Source organism: Thermobia domestica, chromosome 11 (assembly GCF_964235325.1).
Source record: "Thermobia domestica chromosome 11, izTheDome1.hap1.1, whole genome shotgun sequence".
Classification (NCBI taxonomy): domain Eukaryota; kingdom Metazoa; phylum Arthropoda; class Insecta; order Zygentoma; family Lepismatidae; genus Thermobia; species Thermobia domestica.
Genome location: NC_137464.1, coordinates 225784464 through 225805383, shown reverse-complemented (window position 1 = coordinate 225805383; position 20920 = coordinate 225784464). Strand labels below are relative to the sequence as shown.

The 20920-nt window shown below is 36.0% G+C and overlaps 2 protein-coding genes across 3 annotated transcripts in view; one reads left to right on the top strand and one right to left on the bottom strand.

The window, feature by feature from the left end:
- LOC145664773 (pickpocket protein 28-like) overlaps positions 1-14108 on the bottom strand; it is a 66767-nt gene extending 52659 nt beyond the window's left edge. Inside the window, exons 1-2 of one of the 2 annotated variants that reach the window (XM_081731722.1) lie at positions 13882-14108; positions 602-776 (exon numbers count right to left, since the gene is read on the bottom strand). In XM_081731722.1, the coding sequence (XP_081587848.1) occupies positions 602-776; positions 13882-13945 (239 nt within the window). In that variant the 5' untranslated portion in view covers positions 13946-14108. The remainder of the gene's footprint in view (positions 1-601; positions 777-13881) is intronic. The other variant, XM_081731723.1, reaches the window with a different exon arrangement.
- LOC145664774 (monocyte to macrophage differentiation factor-like) overlaps positions 11133-20920 on the top strand; it is a 53621-nt gene continuing 43833 nt past the window's right edge. The window contains exon 1 of the mRNA XM_081731725.1: positions 11133-11330. The gene's annotated coding sequence lies outside the window, so the exon portion shown is untranslated. The remainder of the gene's footprint in view (positions 11331-20920) is intronic.

Genomic DNA, 20920 nt, shown 5'->3' with positions numbered 1-20920 from the left:
AATCTGTCTTCAACATTGTGGGGGACAGGTAAGATCATTCCCACATTTTTTAAAGCTATGTTCGAAATATTTATGAAATTGAAAAACAATGCTGTAGAGGATCAGGGGAACAGAGTTGTCTTCAATATTGGAAGGCTGACAGATTTGATGCTTATTCTTGGCGGGACATCAGTTTCATCTCACTTTCCTTTGTGACAATCAGACACAAGTCATCACATTTCTCTCAGTGGTAGAGCGTTCACCTCTGGTGCTTGGGGTACCGGGTTCGATCCCATCCTCCGCCAAGTGAACTTTGTGGTGGACAAACACCGGGTGCGTGGGTTTCCTCGGGGTTCTCTCGTTTCCTCCTACTTTCTTTATTCCCCCATTTCATTCATTACTCATCATCACCATCTCCTTTAGCCTAACCGGCACAACCGTGGCACGTAAAACTCAAAGTTTTCATTTCATTTCTTCCTTGCCAAATATGTGCTAAAAACCAAAGTTAAACCAGTGTCCACTTATTTACCAAAAATCATCAAACTTGTTATAGGTCTAGGAGGTGATAGAAGTCAAATATCGTTATATTTATTTCTATTTACATAGATTTTATAGTACGTACCTTTCTAAAAGAAATCTTTCATCTTCACCCAAATATTGTAATCCATGGAGACTACACCTTTGGCAGTATTCTTTCAGGAATATTAAAATCCTTTGTACCAATGTTACATCTCTTTTTCTCTTCCAAGCTTTTCGTCTTTGTCTGTTTAGATCCTCTAGCGTTGCTTGGGAAAACTCTACGACAAATCATAATTTCAGAGATGCATTTTTAATTCATAAAATATATTAAGGGGGCTCGTAAGTCATTTGTTGGAAGTATATTAGAATTGAATTAGAGCATTCTACCAAATAGTGCTGTATGTCACATTTAAGTAAACTCGAGAAACAACATTGAAAAGTTCCTATAACAAACCATTGTTCTGCTCAGAGATCAGTTGGCCAGTATACTGGTGTTATCATTTGAAAAAATGAAATGAAATGAAATCTTTAAGTTTTACGTCCCACGCTTATGCCGGTTAGGCTAAAGGAAACTGTGATAATGAGAAACGAGTGAAATGAAGAAAGTAGGAGGAAACGGGAAAACCCCGAGAAAACACACGAGCACGGTGTTTGTCCACCACAAAATTCCACACGGCGCGAGCTGGGATCGAACCACGGACCTAAGCACCGGAGGTGGAACGCTCTACTACTGAGCCACCGCGCCCACTGTCATCGCTTGAGGTAAAGGTGAAACGAGCCTTTCGGTATATGCCAGTGACGGTTCGTACATACTTGACCCCACTGCACATTCCACATTCCTTTCTGCGTTATTCAGTGGATGCTTCAAATATATATCAATTATATGCATACAAGGATTAAATCTTTTATAAAATCACTTCTTACAACGTTTTGTTCACGAACGTTTTGTTCACCTGTTGACGAACTACGTATTACCCAGAACCTCAGTACAACGTATTGTTTACGTCAATCAGCTACTGCCACTCTAGTCTATTAAGAACCGAATAACTACGCTCACTACTACTCAGTGATTGAACACCAGAGTTTGTCTTCAATGAATAGATTTGACTAATCTCCAATGAACAGATTTGACTCATCTCCAACAAAGATTTGATTAATCTCCAATGAAGAGGTTTGATTAATCTCCAATGAACAGATTTGACTAATCTCCAAGGAACAGATTTGACTAATCTCCAATAAACAGATTTGACTAATCTACAATGAACAGATTTGACTAATTTCCAATGAACAGATTTGACTAAATCCAATGAACATATTTGACTAATCTCCAAGGAACAGATTTGACTAATCTCAAAGGAACAGATTTGACTAATCTCCAATAAACAGATTTGACTAATTTCCAATGAACAGATTTGACTAATCTCCAAGGAACATATTTGACTAATGTCCAAGGAACATATTTGACTAATCTCCAAGGAACATATTTGACTAATCTCCAATAAACAGATTTGACTAATCTTCAATGAACAGATTTGACTAATCTCCAATGAACAGATTTGACTAATCTCCAAGGAACAGATTTGACTAATCTTCAATGAACAGGTTTGACTAATCTTCAATGAACAGGTTTGACTAATCTCTAAGGAACAGATTTGAGTAATCTCCAAGGAACAGATTTGGCTAATTTCTGTAGAGCGTTTACCTCTGGTGTGTAGGATCCCTGATTCGATCCCCGAACAAGTAAGTTTGTGGTCGAAAACACGGTGTCTAAGAGTTTTCTCCGGATATTCACATTTTCTCCACATTCTCATTTCATTGGTTTCTCCAGTTCACTTGGATTAATCATTTGTCTTTCTTAGCCTAAAGGTCATAATCGAGTGACGTTAGACTGATAGATTTCATTTCATTCCCATATATTCCACTCCTGTGGGTACGATCTTCAGAAGCCCTAAACTGTGCTCCCCTTACACAAAAAATACAATGATTCAGGAATGCAAAGGCACTGTGGTCCATTGAACTGGCATCGAGGTTATTCACTGGGATCTCGGTTAAGTTAGTAGAAATTCCTGACCTTGTTTTAATGCAAGTCTATCCGATTGGTGTCCACTGCATATAATGTACTGATTTCGTTGATGTAAATATAGTATTTGTTAAAGCATGTTCCTGATAATACGCAATTTTCTCATTGTTGGCAATGCAATGTAGGTTTATTTTTCCCCCTAACAAAACAAAGCCACAAACTTGAAACTACAAAGATAACTTTTGATGGACTTACGAACGAAACTGCTTCGCCAGTTTGCATTAACGAAATTTGTACGTAATTGATTGAACTTTTCGGCAATTGATCGGATGTATCTATGCCTAATCTATAATCTACTAATTTCCTAGATGGCGTTCGTACAGTTTCCTGCAGTTGAGTTTCCGTTGCATGATATGGCTGGCTATCAGTGTTTGAACATTCGCCTTATGAGCAAATATGATACACAAATTTCTGTTAATGGTGTGGTGAATGGTTGATTGGTGCTCTACATACGGAAACAGGTGGTCATAGCACGCTGTTTTAGTAGATTCTTTGATGCCGTCAACGTCTTAAATAGTGTTGTAAAAATACGGCTTTTATTCTGTTAAGTTTTTCTTTCAATAAAAACATCGTTCTTTTTCATGTTTTTTTTCAAATGTCTGTTTTTTTACTGGCAACTATTATTCATTGATTTAGGTTGACGATTATTGAACTAATCAACAGAACATGAGTCGAAGCCTTCGTAACTTACAAATCGTTTGTTTCTTTGAATTTATACGAGCAAAATTGTGCGATTATCCCTTTCGGACCCAGGTCATTTTTGGCGTTTTCCTACGTTTTCAGTTAGTGACTTATTGCTCGATTGATATGGTTAAGACTGCTTTTTTAGAAAAGGAATGTGGCTATTTTTTGTTGCCAGCAGGTGGCAAATTACTGTGGAAATGTAGGGATGAAAATTTACAAAAAAAAAAAAAAAAATCCTAATCGAATTTCAAGATCTTTTTTTTTTAAATCTAGCACCACTGTTACCATATGGGTCCAAGTCACCTAAAAAAAATATTTAGTGTTTTGACAAGGTACAGCGCAAGCCTGAAGTCACTGGCTTCCATTCAAAGAGAGAAAGAAGAAATTATCTGTCACCATACATATGAAATTTTGACAATTTTTACTCCTCGGAAGCAAAAATCAACAAATATACCGGGGCTACAGCTTCTCTAATTATCCTATTGAAACTTTTTATGGTGCGTTCTATAGGGCAAAGAGAAGGCTTTCAGGTAGTGTACATTTGTTTCAATGTAACGAGCAAGAGGGAAATAATAGAGAGAAAAAGGAAAATTTTCCGAATTTTTCACCTAAAATCTGAAATTAATTGTTTTGGCTACAAATACTGCCATCAGACAGACGCAAACTATCCGAAAGTAAACCTTGGTACCCCAAGAATATATCCTATAAGCATCATGGCGATATCTAACAAAGTAAGCATGAAATTAAAAAAAAAAAAAACAAATATCATTCTACCTTAGAAATTCACAATTTTCTTACCATTTACAGAACATGGTTTATTATAAACCTTAACTATGCTTCCCCTAATTATTCTACCGAAACTTTTTATGGTGCGCTGTGTAGGCTAAGAACGAGGTTTTCAGACAGTGGTACGTTTGTTCGAATGTAGTCAACAAGAGGGAAATAACAAAGACAAAGGGATTTTTTTTTCAAAATTTCCCCCTAAAATCGGGAATTAAAATTTTCTATAGCTGGCAACACTGCTAGCAGACAGACGAAAACTATCTTAAAATAAACATTGGTACACTACTAATATATCGTACAAGTATCATGGCGATATTTAAGGAATAAAGCTTCTAATTACCAAAAATATATTACAGTAAACAAAAAAGTAGGGAAAAATCAAGGGTTAGAACCTAAATCCGAATTTTTCGTGCGCACCCTAATTACCCCATTGTAACTATATGTACCCGCGTTTGTTCTGTAAGGACAAATGTTCGACTGGCGTGAGTTGACTTGCACTCGGACGTATAGGTACGGATTTAAAACAAAAATTTCGAATTTTTGCCCAAATTTTAGGAAATTTTAATTTCCGTAGTTGGTAACACTGCACGCAGGCCCGTCCAATTGATGTCAACAATTAAATATCCATCCGACGAATCCACCTGACAAGTCTTAAGGAGATCTCTCTACAACGAAGGAAGCTACAGGGGGAAAAAGTAATAAAGAAAATTCGAGATTCGAAAATTCTCGAATTTTTGACTGGGGTGAAATTTGAGAAGGAAATTCACACAGAAGAAAAGGAAACTAATATGATAAACAATGTTTTAACCATATTTGGCCGCACAGGATACGTTAATTAGTGTCCGCACAGGAGCGGATTAAAAAGTGACACACACGTATGTGCCACTTTCGCCACCTGGCTCCGAAAGGGTTGTTGTACATTTGATTACCTTTTTTTATTAGTAACTCGTGTTGTTGTAGTAGTTATAGTCTCGACTAATAATAATATCGTTGTTGTAAACAATCTCTATAAAAAATTCTCTCCTTTTTACATATTAGTTCCAACACTGTTGCTGTGAAATGCAGGGTGTTTCAAAATGAATATCGGAGTTTTAAGTCTTCGTAGCACTTATTACATTTTACGTACAATTATGAACAATACATCAAGTAAAAGAACACCTCAAATAGTTTTTGTTACAAGTGTTCGATGTGAGCTTCATTCGTCAAACGGCACAGATCGAGTCGATAGACGAGAAAGGCTCATAAACTTTCCGCCACGTGGCACAAAACATTCAATTCACACAGACGGTTGAACTGTAACTACAGATTCAGTCTTTGCAAAATTAAAACACATAAAGCTTTCTGCTCTCTAGTCTCCATCTTTGCTACTTGTTCTTTCTAATGCCAAATAGAGGAAACAATAAATGTGCATGCGTGCGTACAAAACTGTTTGAGTTTTGCTTTAGCTTTGTCCATTTGCTTTAGCACTGTCCATGTGACTTAAACTAATGCAACCCAAACATAATGTATGAATGTAGTATTCAAATAGAAGGTCAGCTTAGTAAATTTAACTACCATGATCATGAAGTCTGTTTCCAACAAGAAATATCTATTTTAAAGAAAATACTTATGACAGATAATGTAGCTCCGTGCAAATGCGCGTGTTGCACATATGGTAGAGCCAGCAATGCATATCATATATCTAGTTCACAAATTATTTATATATATTCAGAAAAATATTAGTATGCAAATTAGTATTAGTTTTTACCTTTAGACAAGTTATTTGCATTGTATACTGTTCGTGATACTATTTTCGTACTTATCAAAGGACTTCTTTCACGAAAAAACAAATTTTCATTTATACTTTTATTTCTTGGTTCATATTGGTGAAAGACTACAGAAACCCGGATTATTAGTAGGTATGCTACTCATATAAATTGTAAAATATTTGTACCGTATCAGGATCTAGTGTTTAATTTATGTTGCATTTTACGGTAATTAGACCTACATAAAAATAGTTCAGACTTAATTAGACGTAAGATAAATTACAAATGACTATTAAAAAAAAGAAATTTAGAAATAAACGAGAGGCAATGTTTTTTTTTTCTAAAATTGTACATTTCTGAAAAATATGGACTTTTTTTTTCTATTTATAGCAGTAGTCTTAATTCTCAGAAATACTGGTGTTGTCTGCTAAGCTGGGATCCGTTTCGGATTTAGCATAGTGGGTGACACACAATCCGGGAATGATTGCACTGCATATCGTCACACTATGATAATCAGAATGGACCGTCCAACAGCAAATCCTTGTACGTGCCACGACATATGTATTCTATGTGGTGCAATTGAAGTGTGCATCGTGAAGAGTTACAATGTAGACTTCCGGAAATGGATTTACTTTCGGTGCTATTAGATTTTGCAGAACAGGGCTATTTTTTAAGTATATACAGAGGTTGTTCAGCCTACGTTTGGCTGATTTCGTTCCTACCCCCTCCCGGGCAGAATGGACTCACCCGACCTGGCTCGTGGCGTCCTGCAGTGTTGTGCAGTGGCTTCCTGGAACGGAGTTGCTTTTCCGCGCGGACCACAATAACGCACAAAACAGGACCATTGTTGTGAGTGTTATGTTTAATTTGTTTCCAAGTGTGTGGGTTTTCGCTCTGTAACCAAAACGCCACCCAAACTAAGCCGGTTTTGGGAAGGCTGTGTTGCGGCTTTTTATGATGCCCACTTTAGTGTTTCTGTTATTAGAAAACAGCGCAACAAGAATGGTTGCAACATCAGTTTAAATGGAATAAAATATGTTATTAAAAAGTACAAGGGCAACGAAGCTCCACCATTTGGATCACCAACGAAGTTGCCTAGGAAGCGGGAATGCACCAAGGCCGCCTCCACCATGCAGAGGAAACTTCGCAAAATGGCAATGCAAGAAAATCCGCCAACCCAAAGGTGTATGGCTAATCGTCTTGACGTGTCTTCGGGGACTGTGAGCCGGACATTACACCATCAACTCAAACTGGAAAAAGTCATGAAAGCTCGCGACCATCTTCTCACGGATGCCCACCAAAAGGAACGAAAGTGTAACGCCCGGAAGCTGTACGAACGGCATCTGGCAAAACTAAGGTGGATGTACGTCGTAATGCTCGATGAAGCATGGATTTAATTTTCCGACTGCGGCAAACCGAGAGCCATCATGTACCGAGAGAAAGGCGCCAAGAACTTCAGAAGGTGGGCCCGTGTCTGTAAATAATCCTTCCCAAAAGGGTTCATGGTCGTTACTGGCTACTATTATGAGGTAAACTGAACATTCGTAGGGTGGCGAAGAACTGCAAAATAAATTCGCAATATTTTCAGGAGCAGATCATGCGGCCGATCTACGAGCATGAGATCCAACAATGTACGGAAATGACGCCAATCTGGTGCGCATTCATATGGACAAGGCCTCATCACATACCTCACGATCGTCTCTCGCAATCTACAGGGAGACGGGGGAGGCAAGTGTTATACAGGTGATACCTTTCAATGAGGTACCTGTTAAATCTCCAGATGCAAGTCCTATGGACTATTGTGGATTTGGATTGCTGAAGCGGGCTTTGGGAAAACGGCGTGTGACAACTGTGGAAGGACTTTGGAAAGCTGTGCAAAAGGGAATGGGACAAGATTCCCCTCCCAGTTCTTCAGAGAAGTCTATTACTATGGAAATTATGCTGTCGGGCTATTGTTAGGAACCAAGGGAAACACATCGAGCACTTACAGACCTGGCGTCATGGATTCTTCTAAATTTTTAGGTAAGTGGAAATTGGCCAAATGTAGACTGAACAAACTCTGTACATCATACACTTCTTCCTCAAAGTTGTATCTTTCGTGTTCTTGAAATGCTTCTAATCCTTGGCGTATCATTTACATTTCATCTATAATGAAAACCTCCTAGTATCCTGTTTCATGAAAAACAAATTACGATTTGTAAACCGTGAAGTTATATGTTTTAAGAAATGGGTTGTTGATAGAAATTCACTTACAGCAAGTAGTTAATGAGTTATACCTACTCCTAAGCATAAAATTACGTTGAAATCTCTTTGTTTCACTTCGATTTTTGAACAGAGAAAGGAAAATCTTATACGAATCTTACCGGAGAACATGAATTGAAATTCTGCTTTAACTTGAGAGTTTCGTAAACCAAATTCTCTTTGTTTCTTTCCTTTAAAACGAATAATTAATTTAATGAATTAGTTTACTGTTCCATACAATCTTTTTCCTCTTTAATCAGGTAATGATATATGGATTACATTTTGGCAAGAATTGAATTCTAAGTTTCCTCAGATTGTTAAAAGAGACATTAAGTGTTTTCTTTATTTGAAATAATGAGAAATAAATAAAACTAACAAATTGTTTATGTTTTTAACAACTTCATAATTTAGACTTCGTACTTATATTTTGTTCTAATTTATTTTTATTTTACAACAGGCCTACGGTAATGTCATAAAATGTCGTGAAATTCCTGGAATTATTTAAAAATCAATTAACTATGTAAACTTAATTATGTCTGAAAAACAATTTTAAATCCATAGTTCCTTTTTCGTTGATGTAATAAAAAACATGAAACATGAAATAAACAAAATAAATAAAAGTCCACTTGGAGCATTTTTTAATCCTAATATAATACATATAGTCACAATTTTAGGAATCTTGTTAATCCTTTCACTGAGTAAGTCCACTGTTATGGACGTAAAGAAACTTTCTCTAACCAGCGAATGTCGACTATAGTCAATGGTTTAAACTTTTTGTCCGTGTCTTTGCCTTGTCGAGAGTAGTCGCAATAGGTTTTCCGTGTAATTTTTTGCGTTCTATTGTTTTCGATAAATTCAGGCAGGTTAACTTTTTTTACACTTCATGTTTATTATGGTTTGAGCCCAGGGCCTCTCTCAATATTTTGAAACCAAACTTGGTAGAAATGAATTAGAGACATTTGACTTTAAATCTGATATGCAATTATTAAAACCTGAGCTAGCAGCAATTTGACATTGTGAATCTTGCAATCATGATTTATAGTCTAGGATCATTGGTAAAAAAAATACTTTGAATGCAGTCTGATTGGTTGATCAATTATTCGTTTGAACCATAGAATTTGTAGACACGAATTATAGTCTGTTACGGGTGAATACAGTTCTCAGATGACGAGAAGAACCCTAAAACAGGGGAAGTGGGGAAAGGTCAACGACACGATCAAGTCCATTTTCGGTTTTTGAGGTGTGGTCTATACTTAGATGTCGTCTGCTACACCGGGTAGTTATCTGTGTGCTATTCCTTGGTGTCATTTGAAACCCCCGTGCAAAAAGTGGGTGAGCCCATACCTACGTCACACTACTTCTGCTAGAGCTCTTCTCATCATCAGCGAGCTGTAATTATTTTTGTTGCAATTTCATTGGTTGATCAATTACCAGCTTCAACCTTAGGATTGTAGCAGTCACGACTCATAATCTAAGGTCATTGGTAAAAGTTACCTTTGACGAAATCTAATTGTTGTGGGATTTTTTAAAAATATTTTACTGATAGATTGAAAATATTTCTACAAACTAAATTAATTCCATGAATGAACAAGTGCCATAAAAATTATATTTTAAAAGAGCACATTACGATTCACTCTCTAATATAAAACTGTATAATAGCCCGTAAGTTGAATGTTACTTACATCCCTGGAAGATAGGCATTTATTAGAAGTACATCAAATTCATCATAGTTAGAATATGGGCCAATGTGTCTGTATCCAAATTTAGGAGGTGTTCGTCAGTATACCAATGTTTTATGAAAGAGAATGGACTACTAAGAGGATAGTAGTCCCACCAAAGAGGATATATTCTCCGAAATTTGAATTTTAAGCAATTGTTTATTCATAGAAGGGAATTAGATGAACACAAGTACTTATCCCTGTACTATACTGCCATATCAAATATTCAGTTCTGGTAATTTCCAAAATTTAAGAAGTGGTCCTATACATCCCTCCCCAAACTTGAGCAGTGGACCAACAACACATTGCCAGAATTTAGAGGGGATGATTTTAGGAACATCTGTACCATGGACCCTGAGCCAGAACCAGGAATGCGAAATTTCGAGGGCGGTCCAACGTACCGCTTCTGAAGCCCCACAGTGAATCAGAGCCATGTCCGATCCAGTGTCATGATTACTATTAATACTGATTTAAAGTAAACGCATGCTTACTAACAGATCGACGCTGTCTCTTCACAGGATGAACAAGGAACTGTAGTTTGGCGCTAGGCGTGAAACAAAATGATACTCCATGTGGATATGGAGAATCAGAAGATAATCCGAGACACCTTGTAACAGATTTCAAACCATTTTATTCACAACTTTAGTGCTGGTGTAATTTTGGCGCACCACATTTTGGAAGATTTACAGGTAAAATTCAATACTTTGCGTGAAAATACATGTTTATAAGGAACAAATTTCTGCAAATCACAGAATTAAACACAAAGTAATACAGCTATATTTTAGGTTTACAAGTGTAGGGTTACTAGTATAGGATTACTACAGGGTGTCCAATATACAATGCAACCCGAGTTTGGGATAGTACAACTTTTGAAAATGAAGTGATATTCAAATAATGGTTATAGCAAAATAAAGCTTTGTTCATGCATATATTTTAAACTAGGTAGCAACGATTGAAGTACACAGGAAACCACAAGTGTTGCCAGATGTAACCAAAGGTGTAAATCATTTTTTTTACAAAACATGTAAATTGACTCATAACTCATATGGATTGATGTTCTGTCGTTAATTTTCAGTTTGTTTAGTTGGAGTAGCTTGGAAACTATGGAGCAGAAAAAAGAATTTTCATTTTCATCCATAACTAATCGGATGAGGCCTCTGTAAGTGGGAACTAGGAAAATTGTAGTTTTCATAAATTAACACTGAGTTGAAAACCCTACTGATGTTTCAGTGTATCAAAAGGTGTGTTAAGGATCTGTCTATATTATGCAATTCCCGAAAACAACGAAAAAGTAACTTTGAAATTATCATGATAAAACATTTACTTACATGCACTCGGCAACACTGCTATCCATTTCTATGGGGCTGATTAAAGTAAGAGGTATACAAAAAAGAATTCTGGAACTATTCGAGACTCAGAAACGAACATTGGCAGTGTCATTGAGAACATTAACACTTCCACTCTTCGTAAAGTTGCTGCCAACTTGGTGAAACATGTGATCCAGTGTTTGAATCAAACAGCAGTTAACTCCAGCATCAGCTGTAGATAACTTATTTCTGATAGCAGTGTTGCCAGGTGCATGTAAGTAAAAGTTTTATCGTAATAATTTCCAATTTTTTAAATTGTTTTCAGGAATTGCATAATGTAGACAGATCTCTAACACACCTTTTGATGCACTGAAATATCAGCAGGGTTGCCAATTCAGAGTGTTAATTTATGAAAACTACGATATTCCTATTTCCCCCTTACAGAGGTCTCATCCGATTAGTTATCGGTGGAAATGAAAAATTCTTTTTTCTACTCCATATTTTCCAAGCTACTCTAACTAAACAAACTGAAAATTAACGACAGAAAATCCATACGTATGAGTTATTAGTCAATTTACAAGTTTTGCAAAAAAAAAAAAAAAAAAAAAAGATTTAAACCTTCCGTTACATCTGCCAACACTGTAGTTCCTAGTGTACTTCAATCGTTGCTTTCTAGTTTAAAAATATATGCATGATCATAGCTTCATTTTGGTATAACCATTATTTGTTTATTACTTTATTTTCAAATGTTCTACTATCCCAAACTCCAGGTTGCATTGTATATTGGACACCCTGTAGTATAAAATCATAACAAATGCTTCACGACGGATAAAGTAAGTGAATGCATATGAAATATACCACCAGCGGTATATTTCTGTAAAACGTACAGAAACCGTACTTTATGTTTACAAGTGGAGCGTTACTAGTACGAAACCATGATAAGTATTATTGAAACTCGTATCATTGCAAAAACACACTTCTTTTCACTACCCTCGATCACACGCCTGCTCCCATGGGACGCACCTACGCGCTATCTGGCAGCCCACCAGCTTCGTAACGCCCTGACTTGGTTAGATAGCATTCGTGCTTTTTAATGGCCGCCTAGCACAGGTTGGCTTATTGTTTTGGAGCTCAAGTTTTGCAGAAGGAGTCCAGCAATTTTTTCCTAAGAAACTTTACAATTTCGGTAATTACTGTTCCAATTAGGTTAGTTTAGTTTATGTTAGTGTAGGAGTCCAGCATAATTTTCCAAAAAAGCAGCAAAAAAAAAAAAAGATCGAATTTCGCATATTTCTACTAATATTAGGTTAGTTCAGGTTAGCATAGGTAAGTTTAGGTTAGATTTGGTTACGTTATGGTAGGTCTAAGTACTTGCATCATCCATTTCTCCTGTAAAATTCGTATTTTTTTACGTCTTCTGGACCCTTTCTCCTAAACATAACCTGTTTTTGCAGTGTAGTTTTTATGCCACGCATCCGGAAATCGTATTTATACGCAAATCGTAAAATAATTATAAATTTTCAACAATTTCTTCCGATGGCCCCCTTGAATTTTATCTATTCCAAGTGAGATTTTTCATGTCGTCCTGCGGAAACCTTTTAGGAGACAATAAGGAGATTATTGGAAACATTTTAATTTTTCAACAATTCCTTCTAGTGGAAAGCCAAAAGTAAAGCAGTATGACAACTATTTGCAAGTACTTTTGATATTTTTCGGTCTGTTTTTGAATGGTTTTTCACTTGCACTAATTTGTACTGTATATTTTGAAGTCATAATAACGGTTCTGCTTTCAAATGTTCAATTACGATTAGGATTTATTTAATAACAAAAGACTGAATACCTGCACATACCATCTCCAATTCTATGAGAACGAAGAAATCGCTATACACAATCAATATATCTTCTCAGACATTACTAATATTACAAATCAGGTATTAATAGAAGAAATCTTTAAAATTGTCCAGCTTTTACCAGTGCATGCTAACATAATGATTTAGCGTAATCTACGTCATTTACCATTAAGTATAGCAGTTGGATGAAAAGGCGTTTTGACATTTCAATAAAGCAAGTAGTAAGCATCGAACCAATCAATGCGTTTCTTCCTCATCTTTATTGGTGATTGTGCATTTTTGGATGTGTTATTATTACTTAAGCATAATGTTTTGTTAGGATAAGTCACGTAAATACATAGCTATGAGATACAAACGAGATGCAGTGTGCAGAGTTTCACATATATTTATTTAAGTTCTTAGGTACTGTCATACTTTGAGGCATCATTTTCATCGGAATAACTTTTACATCACTAAATTCCTTTGAATATTAAACTAAAACGCTGTGCGCAGCAATGTGCATTTTCCTTCTCATTTTTCTTTGACGAATTCTCTTAGTACCGGTTGAAGTAATACCAGCTTAAATATTTCAAGCCATTTTGTAAAGAACTACCTCCATATTTGTATATAGTATCGTAATATTTTCACACAACATCATACAACATCCATCGGTCTTTTATTGTCTTTGTAGGACATTTTTACCATAAGCATATAACTATGGAGGTACTAAAAATAGGTTGTTATTTTTTTTTACTTACCAAAAGTAATTGATAATAGAAAGTTCACGAAAAATAATAATAACAATATTAACAGCTAATTGACAGAGAAACGTTTTCGCGAGTACTGAAAAGTTTGAAATATAGTTTGACAAGAAAGCAAGTCATTATGAGAACGCCATTACTACCTGAAATGTCACATAATTTCTGAATGTTGCTTTTTCCACTAAAAACTAATTTAACTTCAAAATTAAAAGTAAATACATTAATATAAAGTAACCTTTATCACATTCTATTGTCATAAATTCAAAATGGAACGTGAAAGACGTTGAGATGTATGACATTTTGGAGGTGGGTACATTTCTTCTTTCTTAAGCTCTTGTCTTGTCTTGTCTTCTTCACTATTAATAGTGCTGGTTTTTTGCATCAGGTTTTTTCACCCCAGTATGCTTCTAATGTTATTTAATGATTATTTCGTTTGTAGATGTATTTCGATGTCTATATTGTTGATTCGATTTTTGGAGCTATACGAAGTACCTTTTTTTTTTAAACTAGATAGGCCAATGATATTTATATTTATTTATTTATTTAATTTTTTTTTAAATATTTATTTTATGAGTACTTGAATCTTCCTGGATCATATAGCTTCTTGAATGTTAATGAAATCTTTGTTGACCTTAATTGAAGTTTAAATATTTATAGATACAGACCTAGATCTCAGTCACATATCACTGAATTTTGTTATAAATAATTGTTTTGTATCAAAGTAATTTTAAAGCGAAAACTTTATTTTAGAAACAGTGTTTCTTTCAAACATGTTCTTTGGAGGTACTGCCCTCCCAGAGCTCTGAGAGTGCCCCCGTAAGGAAATCAAAATAATAAGTATAAAATATACTAATAAGTAGAATATCAGCAGTACCACTCCGAATGATAAAGTATGCACTTTTTCTTATGTATACTAAGTACACCCCCGGGCACTTTTCTAAAAAAAGAAAGAAAAAAAAGAAAAGAAAAGAAAAAAACACTGAGGATGAACATCTTACAATATTTGATGTTACTGTTCTAAACCCATGCAACATTACTTTTAAAAAAAAAAAGCATTGTGCGCTAATACTTGTAATACAGTGGCGTACCCTGAAAATCTAAATGATGTTACCGCAGCTTATATAGGATAACATATTATATTTATAATGCAACATCATATTATACTTCACAATAATCATATATCTACTATAATGTACCTTACCTAAGACTATACTAGTATAATAGTTGTAAATTAAGCACTTTAACTGAGACTATAAAGCCCAAACTCAGAAAAATGCAAAGGGGATATATTTTATTTAAAAAGATGACTTAGAATGTAGTGAGACACAGTGTAAATTTGAGACTTTTTTGTTGGGTTCTTCTCGTAACATTTTTCCTAGATAAGCCTTGGATACAGTAGAACCATTTCTTAATCTTCTGGATATCAGAATTAACGTTACACTTTGAAGAACATGCTTGCTTACTAACGCGTGAATTCAGCATTGATCCTTGAAAGTATTAATAAAAGCGAAGTCTACTATCATAATTTATATTCGATACAAGCTTACAATTACAAATTCTACTTTACTTTATTTCTTTTAATCCTGTTTTTAGTCTAAAGGCCAGACTGCGTTCATGTAGTTCGTGGGGTCCAGATAGAAAGCACAACAGTTGTCAGATCCCACTTTTAACTACAGGTCTCGTTTTCATTGGTTTGTAGCTGATATAGGAAATAAATACAAACAAATTACTAATTTGTTTCGCATCGTCTCACTATGTCTCATTGGTTTTATTTTTGAGGATAATGTCCAAAAAAGAACAAAAATAGTGTCAAAACAATGTCTGGAAAATTGTAATATATTGCAATTTAAGTATTATTTTTTCTTTCACATGGTTAAAAAACAGGTATTGGAGAAATTTGGTTAAAAAGAAGTCACTGTGGTAACGTATTTTGTAACTTTTTTGGGGGATTTAAAATGTAAATTTCGATTAGCTGTGTTCAATTATTCCACTTTTGATCTCTGAAACCGATAGCTTTAAGGTAAAATTAGTGGTCAAAAATTAAAAGTGGGACCGTTTGGGCAATGCAGATCAGTGACGTCTGATGGAGAAGTCTCTGATATGTGGCATCTGATTCTGATTTTAAGTTAAGCTGTTGGTCCACGTCTTATGTAGTCTTGTAGCTGAAAAGAATGTTAAACCTTAATTCAACCATCAACAACAAATGGACCATACTTCAAATGTAAGCATAGTCCACTTTTAATACCACTGCATTAAAAGTGGTTATTGAGCCGGTTCATCCCCCCATGCTACGCCACTGGTTTCATGTTTTCTCTGGCTCTGAGAATGGTACGCATTTATGCCGATCCCAAACGTTTCAGTATTCGTACGCTACCCTAGCCATCTGTTTTAAATTGGTCACAAGCAAGTAGCTGAGATTAAATTTACATCAATTGTCATGGGGGTCAAGGTGGAACAAAACGAGCCCTGTGGGGCTTTTAACCCGTTACTACTACTTCTACTACTACTACTACTACTACTGCTACTACTACTACTACTACTACTACTACTACTACTAGGATCCGTGAAGTACTGTTTTAATGAAAAAAGTTGTATAAAAATTTCCTTGGCGGGGTTTGAATCCACGAAAAGAAGCGTCTCGGCCAGCTCGGCTACGAGGGTCGACAGCATCTTGTGTTTGCTTTCTGCTATATGTATGCCATGACTCTTGATATCCTGTCTGTATCGGCCAATAAGATCAGAGGATACCTGAAACGTTTAGGATCCGCAAATATGCGAACGGTACTGGTAACCCCAAAACAATCAAACGAAACAATACAATATCTAAATTGTAAAATAATAACACTGGAAAACAAATTTTAACTTTTGTCTTGCATCGGAAAGGAAAAATACACTATCTTATGCAAATGAGGATGCTGAATACGAAAATGAAAATAAAAGTACTGAATTGGTTCCAGTTTAAGTGTAATCGACAGAAATATGTGTTATGTAGTGTTCACACTTTTAGATTTCTGAACTTTCTATTTGGCCTCTCACTTAAGGAGTTATTGCTTGAATTTTGTTCATCCGAGTATCGTGATATATATATTTCATTCGCTTCAGAATAAACCAGGCTTACAAATAATACTATGCGCATGTATACATGATGTATAAGAGGAGGGAAATTTAAGGTAAAATTGGGAATTTCCCGTCCAAAAATCCCTTCTTCAAATATAGCACCTCCTGGTACGACCCCGGATAAAGGTACCCAAATATAATATACCTTTAAAACTACTGTAGTTTATACGTAATACGTGTGCCAAGTTTCATTATAATATCTACAATAGTTGTGAGGTAAAAAATATTTTTCAGTTCTGCTTGACAGCACCAAATCTCATATAAGGAAAAGTGAGATATAAAACAAAAAGAATCTAAACAGTACTATTTATTTGAGTATCATGACTTATACGTCATTCTCTTTACAATAAACAGGCTTTCAAATAATACCATGAGAATGTGTGTGTGCGAAGTACGAGAAAAGGAAAAATTGGGATAATTTGGAAATTTTCCGTCAAAAAATCTTTTTTTTTTTTAAATATAGTGCACCCTGGTGCGGCGCCTGCTACAGGTACTAAATATAAGATACATTGAAACTACTGTGGTTCATACGCAAGGCGTGTGCCAAGTTTCATTGCAATGTCTACAATAATTATGAGGGAAAAGTATTTCTCAACCATGCTTAACCATACCAAATTTTATACAGGGAAAAGTGAGATTAAATATTAAAAAAATATAAAATGATGTTCCTACGTAAAGGGAGGAAAATGCGTTTTGTTATAACGTTATACCCTCTACATATAAGACAAAAAATCACTTAACATACAGGTTGTAGGGCATGATAATTGATTATATGTGTGCTTCTGCTCCGCAATTTTCTGGGAAGAAATCTATATGGCAGTACAACAAATGCAGTTTTAGTGACATGTTACTCCCCATTGCTTGGTCGAACATATTAGTTGCTCCACTACTTCCTTATAATTCTAAAACCGCTAGTTTCCCAAACCATTCGTCACCACTTTTCGGAAAGAATCCCATGCAATCCTCTCCTTATCTTTTAACACTGCATCAAACTCAGGATCAATAAGGAGTAAGAGAATTTGAGGTTCAATAAGGATTCCATACTTGATTTCAGTTTCAGCAATTTGTGGAAGTTTACGCAGAATATATTTGAAGAATAGTTTTGATGCGTCTATGAATAGTCGCAGTTCATCGGGATTATCTTCTATGTTAAGTTTACTCATAAGACCAGCTACATTGTTAGAACATACTATGTCACTTTCCACTGAAAATACTGTTCTAGGGTATTCTGACGTGTTCAAAACACAGACACTTTTAGATCTTCAAAATAAACTCCCCACTGCTTGAGTCTGGATGCCAGTAGTACTGTGCCACTTTTTGACAAACCCAGGCAATTTAACTCATTTTGAGTATCATAATATGGCGAATAAGATAATGATTATGTTGGTTTTGTGAAGTGAGGATCGGTGGAAGACGATGAATCTGCAGCAGAAGTTGACAAACTGGGTCGACTTTGTCCGCCTTTTGCTCTTCATCGGATGAAACACTTTACTAAGTTACAGGAGCTTGTGGAATCTTTAGTTCTTCGAAATGTGACAGAGTGACGAACATCTCGAGGAATATTTGGATAAGTAGTAGTCCCCGTTTTCTTTTCTTGGATAGGCCTTTAACTGGAGAAACTATGCAAGAATAGCAGTTTGAAGTATGATCTGTCAGCTCTCTTCATACCATTGGAACTGCAAATGGCATATACGGCCTTTTCCATGTCCCAGTCCCGTAAGTTTGAAGAACAAGTATTATAAGAAATATGTGATGCCCACTTCTTGTCCATATCTCTCATTTTACAGCCAAAGCACAAGCGATAGGCGTGAAATTTTACTTTTCGTTTCACTTCGTTGAAAACAACAACTTGCTCTGCACTGTAAACACATTTATGCGACATGTTTCTTCCCGGGACGGTCATAGAACGATAAATAATAATAATAATAATAATAATAATAATAATAATAATAATAATAATAATAATAATAATAATAATAATAATAATAATAATAATAATAACACACACTCATCCAATATCTCATCACGACCAGTAGTCCAGTAAATAGAGGCCAAAAAAGGGGGGTTAGCCTACAAAAGGTCTGGTAGCTCTAGATTTTTGATATGTTGTATAGATTGATGGGCTAATGAAAAATTCAAGTTTTCGTTACTCTACCCCCTTTGCTTCCTCCGCCATCTTGGAAAAACCCACTTTTGGGATTTTTCAGTTTTGCAGGCAGGCTGATTACCTACAAAATCTGTTACCAAATAATTTTTATGTATGTACAATAGAAAGAAGTGAGAGTAAATTTACAGGAACACAGAAAAGTTACTTTTTTCAAGTTGTTCTCTATTTACATTTTAATATGTTTTAAAGTGAAGAGAACACAAAAAATCGAAAATTATGACGTACAATATTTACAATTTATTCAAATCTTGAACGTTTGAAGGAGAGGGAGGAGAATGGGCTATAGAAGAGATAGATTCGGTATTCAATTCTTCTTGAAAAGCAGAAAGTCGGTCGACATTTTCTTCTTCTTCTTTGTCTTCATCAGAAAGCAATTTTGGGCGGTTTTCGCAGGATTGGCCGCTGCACATCTTGCACATGATAGAACACTTTAGACCCGCCTTTCTACAGCCACAGGCTCCCATGCAAACTGTGGAGCATTTACAAGACACGGTTTTAAAGAGTTTGAGAGGAACAGCATTCCTTTCTGTCGTAATAGGTTCTAAACCTCTGCTTCCTCTCTTCCAACCCCATTTAAGTGGATTTTTTTTCTAACAGCCACCACATCACCTGGTAATATGCCCGAAAGGCATGGAATTTTGCGGCATCCGGCGTTGGTGGAAGTTTTGCCAGATTAAGTTTGGTACTGCTGGAAATAAATTTATTGTATCTTCGAATGCTGAGGGATTGATCCAAATCTCCACCATACAAGACTATCAAAATCCTCTCTTCTGTCTCCGAAATTTATGTAGCTGTGGCATCAGGATCGCAAAACTTCTTTGCTTCATCAAGCAACAGTGGGTTTTGTTGGAACAAGCGGCAAAATCTGTTTTTCCCAAAACCAAAAACATTGGAGGTAGTGTCGCAGCCACTTATTGCCTGGAGGAGCAGAACGTTCTCCTGTGGATTGTACTTGAATGATGATGAGTTGTGTATAGAGTCCGGTGAATTACCTCTCCCTGGTGTTCGGAAGTACACGTTATTGACTGTAGCTGCAGTTCCGGTGAGTAGAACGAGCGAGTCAATATCCTCACCGATAATCACCACTGCTTCATATTGCGAAGCTATAGATTTGGCTGTGGTGACTATTTATACATCGGCATCTTCGTCTGTTTGATTGGTGTGGATGTTAGCAGCCTCAAGCTCAGTAATTAGAAGTGCTATGAAGCGTTTTTTGTTTCTTTCATTCGATAACAGCTTCTCTTGTGGTATTTCGGTTATCGTTGTTTTGTCAAACATAACGTCAAGTGATATGTTTGTGTTGTATCTTTTAGCTCGTTCAGCATTCTTGGTGCTTTGCAGTGCAGACTGTTCAGAGTAACCATCAAATTCCACCACCACATCAGTGCCATAATGTTTGAGGATTTATTTGAAATAATCTGTACAAATGCTTCCAAACGTCACATTTCTCTTCCAACAACCTTATGAAGGAGATAGCCACCATCAACTACAATCATTTGTTGTTTGGGAAGCTGACAATCACTTGAAAGAGGTGAGAATGCTGCATACAAAGCTGATTTGGTGCCCTTACGCATACCATCATCATTGAAAAGAGACATGGGAAACGGAAAGTTCATAAGATAGGTAATCTTGCAGATCTTCTTAAGATTGCTTAGGTATACACATTCTGTGGTACAGTGTAAGTGGGTCGACATCCATCCTCTTTTCTCCTACATTCAAGGCATTTCTGTCAAACGCTAGTGTAACCACTTTGTCCTTCTTTTTAAAGGAGACTTCTTCAAAGGTACTACCAATAATTCATGAAAGTCCTGCCATCCCAACTTCTTGAGCCTTATGACAATTGACCTGGTTGCTTCCCAATATTCCAGAGCTAATGCTCACAATAACATCTGCTTCTGGAAAAGGTGGATGTTTTGAAAACCACTCCTTCAACTTTTGCACGTTCAGATCATTACGGGTGACCCTCGCAGGTCTCATTTCCACATGCTGT